This window comes from Sander lucioperca, chromosome 5, assembly GCF_008315115.2.
Source record: "Sander lucioperca isolate FBNREF2018 chromosome 5, SLUC_FBN_1.2, whole genome shotgun sequence".
NCBI classification, from domain to species: domain Eukaryota; kingdom Metazoa; phylum Chordata; class Actinopteri; order Perciformes; family Percidae; genus Sander; species Sander lucioperca.
This window is the reverse complement of record NC_050177.1, coordinates 11,880,258-11,885,930: the sequence shown is the minus strand read 5'-3', so window position 1 is coordinate 11,885,930 and position 5,673 is coordinate 11,880,258. Positions and strand designations below refer to the sequence as shown.

Sequence of the window (5,673 nt, the reverse complement as noted above, 5' to 3'; positions counted from 1 at the left end):
ATGAAATCTAACTTTGCATCAGTTCCCCTTTATGGATATCTAGACATATCTTCTATCACATATAATCAGGCTTGGGGAGAATAGACTACATGGGAAAGTAACTCTATTTTGTTAAAGTTACAAACAAAAAAGACACAATCATATTACCGATACATTTAGTAAAAATGGGGATTATTAGCAGGATTACATCTTAAAATAAAGAATGATATACTCCTATGCACATGCGCACACATTAGAACACTTCACGAACCTCACACAACACCATTCTGTTCTCGAGTGAAACCAGAGCTACAGCTTCATTATCACTGTCTTTAACGTTAGTAGTAAAAAACGGCTTTTACTGGGTGAAAATGTCAGCAGTATTTTGCATTTAAAGCAGAAAAGTGGAACAACATCACAGTACAGTGCAAGTTATGCCCACACAGTTACTTTAATATTGTGATACTTATTTGGATGCGATGTAATATATGTGGAAATAGTCACTACGGAAAATTATTCCGACACCACATAAATGCAACACAAATGCCCCGTGATTCAGATCCGCTCCAAAATTCAATGGGTTGTTCTTTGGATTCTTTGCTACACCCTTCCACCAAGTTTCATAAAATCGTGCCAGTAGTTTTTACGTAATCCTGCTGACTAACACACAAACCAACAAACCAACAAACAACGGACAAGCCAAACCGAAAACCTAACCTCCATGGGTGGAGGTAATTAAAACACAGCAGAAATAAAGTAAAGCATAAAGCCTTAACAAAATACATGTAAAGATAGAGGTGGTCCACGTGTTTGGTTGCACTATGTTGATGTGTGTCTCATAGGGATATGTGTTGAATGTTTTCAGTCTGGCCCTCTTTGCCGCTCTTTCATTCTGCCCAGCTTTCTGAGCTTGGCGAATAGGAGCTCTCTGAACTTGTCACCCATGAGGAAGTAGAAGACAGGGCCGAAGACACTGTGCAAGAAGGCCCATGGTCGGGTCAAGATGTAGATGCCCTGTATGTACATCTTTGTACAAAGCCCTGCCCAGGCCTCATTAGATGCTATTCTGACATTTCTCAGCACATGGAATGGAGTGTAAAGAACCAGAAAAATGACTGCAGCCAATACAACAACCCTCAAAGGCCGCTTGTATGATGTTGTCCTGTTCTGGACAGCCCTTTCCTGGACACGGAGCAGATGTGCAATTTGGTAGGAGAAACCACAAAGTCCAAGCACAGGGAGAAGGTAACCAATCAGGGTTAGTCCCAGGCTGTAGCCCAATGTATTGATGTTTCCTTCCAGGCTGGCAAAATCCCTGCAGCGACTCCAGTTTCCACCCCGGAGGTCATCGATCATCAGTGATATCATTGGAGCAATTTCCACATTGATAGCTAGCCAGCTCAGCCCTGTTATGATCAAAGCTGATCGTGGTCTCAGCAGGTAGTGGTTCCGTGTTGGATATCTTATGAGCAGGAAGCGGTCCATGCTTAGCAAAACCATAAACAGGATGGAAGTGTAAAGATTTACATACAGTACATAGCGGTTTATAATGCAAGCATGGGGACTGGTCTCTGGTTGTTTGCTCGCATAGAGGTACGAGAGACGTGGCAGCGTGCAGAGGAAAATTAGGTCGGAGACTGCCAGGCTGAAGAGGTAAATATTGCAGCTCTGCCACTGCTGCAAACAAAAAATGTAACCAAGTACAACCACAAAGTTGCCAGGAAAACCAATGCAGAACTCGATGCCATAAGCCGGTGACAGGAAGTACCTCTCGAGCACTTCAGTGATCTTTGTACAAGGTGGCACCTGAAGAGAAGAGGGGGGTTGAGGACAGAACAGAAGAGGACAAAATAGAGAAGGAAGAATAGAGGAATATAGAGGAGAAAGGAAGGGAAGTAAGAGGGAAAGGAGACAAACGTGAGTAATAATAGAAACAGTTCTATGACTTGGAATTGTGACAATTTTCAACAACAGATTCAATAGGAAGACATTTTAGGTTCAGAGCCTAACCCATTCAGCAGAACATCAATATTGTATGTGTTAGTATAAGACTTACCAAGCTGTAGTTGCTGGTAGCCTGAGTATTGAGTGTGGCCATTAGCAGGTGCAGCTACGACAGTATCTGTACACTGGAAACAATAAACACTGCGCTCTGACGGTTCTGGTGCCTCTTATATGATATGGCTGAGAAACACACACTTTGACTGTCATTAGCATATAAGATAATACAAACCAAAGAAAACTTCCTAGCAGACTTGATAGGTTACCTATTAAGTAATTAGTAAAAACTACCCACCCACGCTTTGCCTGGTTCTGGCACTCCAGCTGAGTATTAAAGTGGATGTGATTGGCTGGCGTCAGTGTTAAATGTCTGATGAACATTTTTTACTTTGCAACCAAATTTAACCTGTGATCTGCTGTTCCAACAGTTATTTCAAACTTTTGCATTTATATTAGAAAAAAAAGATCATGGTTTCATGTATTCTCTAGATGAATAGTGTTCCACCTACACAATTTTATGTTTCAGATTTGTATTTAATTAGGTATTTTATCCAATGCAAGAACTATGCATCATTACAAGTTTGCAGGGTTAAAATGCAGATGAGCAAGGGTTCTAACAGCAGTGGCATAGCAACAAGTAGAAACATATTTCATATTTATCTGGGTCCATCCATGTGTTTACTGTAAGTGAAACAGCATTGCGTTCAGTGATTGTGGCATTGCAAGAGTGCAACACATAAATCAACCAGCAGATAAGTCAATATTTATCGTTTTTAAACAGAATAAGCTGGTGCAGGATGGAGCTGTCTGGCTGCTAAGTGATTTATTCATAAATCCTTCTCTACTTACAGTTTTCCAACAACACCTTCTAAAATGTTGCTTCAAATAAGTTAAGCTGCAAGTCTTAATTTGCTGTGCACCAACCAATGAGGCTGAGGAGGAGGTCATAGAACACTGGTATGAACAACTCCAAATGGCGGTTTCAAAGGTACCCCAACACGACGTTCTTCTCCTAACTGGTGACATGAATTCCAAAGAGGGAACCAACAATTGCAACAACGAGAGGGCAATGGGCAGGCATGGATGTGGCGAAAGAAACAACAATGGTGAACGCTTGTTGATTTCTGCATGAGTAACAACCTGGTCATCGGCGGTACCATCTTCCCACACAAGAACATCCATAAGCTCACATGGCAGTCACCTGAAGGTAGGACCATCAACCAAATCAACCACATCATCACTAATCGTAATGCAAGATGTTAGAGTTTACTGGGGTGCAGATGCCTATAGTGACCACTACCTAATCGCTGCCACCATTAAACTCAAGTTAAAGAAGTCAATCCCACAAGGCCATCGGTAGAAGAAACTGGACATTGCAAAACTCCAGTTTCCAAAGAAAAACAAGGAGTTTGTGTTGGAACTCAGGAACCGCTGCAGCACGCCAGAGGCTTCCTCTGAAATGGAAGAAGAACCCACCATAAACAGCAAATGGAATGCTATCAAGACCATATACTCTGAAACAGCACAAAAGGTCCTGGGCTTCAAGCAGAAAGAGGCCAAAGAATGGATATCTGCTAACAATGGGCAGAAAGTTGAAGAGATGAAGCAGCTGAAGGTAAAGATGCTGAACACCATTTCCCAACGACTCCTCAAGAAAACCAAGATGTCCTATAAAAACAAGGACAGAGAGATGAAGAGGAGTGCTAGGAGAGACAAAAGGGTCTTTGTTGAACATCTGGCAAGTGAAGCCGAGAAAGCTGCAGCCTATGGAAACCTGGGCACAGTGTACAAAATCACAAAGCGACTCTGTGGAAAACGTACAAACCAAACTACCCATGTTAGGGACAAGAATGGCAACATCATGCAAATGCATGGAGTGAAATGTGCAGCACAATTAAACTAAGCCCAGGTCTAAAAATAAAAGTATGATAAACTGTTTGCTTTACAAACATTTACTAGATATTCCAGTATTTTGTCTGTCTATAGGTAATAGAAAATGTATTTGGATAAAGAGCTGACGAATATGAAGTGGTAATTCATACACAGTTCTTTCTTTGTAAGTGCTTGAACTAACATTTTTCTATGAAGAGATGACTCAGGGCTAGGTTTAACTAATCATATGGGTTCCTAGACCTCTATTAATGTGACAATGACGATTGAGGATGTAGCTTTCTTAACTAATCTCAACACCTAATCTTTAATCAGTGTGGAAGTGTATCTATAAGTGTATATATCTGTTGATGTAGTCCAAACCTGATGCTCTTCTTGACTGTCTGACATACAATTGGTGTCTTTAATTCTAATCCTTTTAAATTGAACATGGTGTTTTGACATGCTAATTATAAACATCTGAGAAATGTTCACATGCTCTCTACACATGAGAAAAGTCAATTATTATCAGTATCACGAGCAAAAAAATGCATTACAATCTTCCTGGCCAGAATGTCCGAACTGAGACGCATTTATAGAAATCCGATGGAATCGCATTTCAAACTACTTCCAAATGTGGCTTGGATCAGATTTGCAAAAAAAAAATCATTTCAATTTGGTTATTTGCTGTCCAGACTTTCTAAAATCAATCTGGATACCATCTGGATATGCCAAAAAACAGATTTGGGCTGGCAGTCTGAACAAGACCTTATTCACTTTGCTTTGGAACAATGGAGCACAAAACACAAAACTATACTACAGTGTTGACTTTCATTTTCAATCTATGGTATCAAGCACCTTTCCTGTGGTTGCATAACACATCTTGATCATGTTGGTTCTAATAGGGAGCCTACAGTATATTTTGGCAACAAAGCTTACACTGTTGGTCAGCCTTAGCCAAGCACATGAGCTGAGAGACACGTGAGACAAAGTCAGGTTAGTGTTATTTATTTTTTACCTTGCCCTGCAGAAACAGTAAGCTAGGTATAATCAAATGGGCATGTCTTTAAAAACCCCAGTCTGGGACTGACAGTGGTTTGTTTGGTTATATTACTCTGGGATCAAGAGTAATCTTTCTGCATTCCTGTGTTTTAGAAGTGTTTGGATTTGTTCTAGTGAAGACCAACAGTGGAGCAGTGACACAAGTCTTATTTTTAACACTGACTTTGGATAGCTTATGTTAAACACATGACCATTCCTCATTACTAATGGTTGTCTTTATGTGGCCAGCCTTCTGGAGGTTTCTCTGGTTTGAACAATTCAGAGTGAATGATCTGTGGACTATGTGTTTGTCTTTAAAAGTAAAAGTACACAACTGTTTATATAAAAACACAAGGAGCTCAGTATGTGAACCTCCCAGTCACCAAACAATGTTTTTGTCTTACATTTTTTATAGACTTCATATAACCTTTATGAATTATGGATGTCGGCCAATATCATCTCTTCTAACGTAGTGCTACAATTCATCATATCGCTATTTCAGACAAAAAGGCGTGACTTCAGCAGGTGGAAGTGCCATTGTGTGTGTGTATGTGTGTGTGTGTGTGTGTGTGTGTGTGTGTACATGTGTTGGTTTGAGTCATTCTTAGGAATTAGTTACAATCTACAACTACGACACTGTACACATAACTAGTGTGACCTCATCACCATCACCCCCATTTTGATATGTGTGTCCAGTTCAACCGAAGGGATTCTGTTGTTGTGTTTTTTTTTTTTTTTTTAATTCAGAGCCGTAAAGAAGTCAATTAGCCAGTAAGTTAGAAG

General features: G+C 40.3%; 1 protein-coding gene across 1 annotated transcript; it reads right to left on the bottom strand.

Moving 5' to 3' along the window:
• Positions 1 to 482: 482 nt before the first annotated feature.
• On the bottom strand, positions 483 to 2,077 carry LOC116050801 (succinate receptor 1-like). Its single transcript, XM_031301013.1, has 2 exons — positions 2,036 to 2,077; positions 483 to 1,785 (listed from the first exon to the last, which is right to left on the bottom strand). Exons 1-2 carry the CDS (start codon positions 2,075 to 2,077, stop codon positions 841 to 843), a joined length of 987 nt encoding a protein of 328 aa, XP_031156873.1. The 3' UTR covers positions 483 to 840.
• Between the last annotated feature and the right edge of the window lie 3,596 nt (positions 2,078 to 5,673).

Bases quoted from the DNA above. Each gene is read 5' to 3' on its own strand.
- LOC116050801 (XM_031301013.1), bottom strand. From the start codon at position 2,077: ATGGCCACACTCAATACTCAGGCTACCAGCAACTACAGCTTG. The intron at 1,786-2,035 runs GTAAGTCTTATA...TCTTCTCTTCAG, and splicing joins CTACCAGCAACTACAGCTTG to GTGCCACCTTGTACAAAGAT.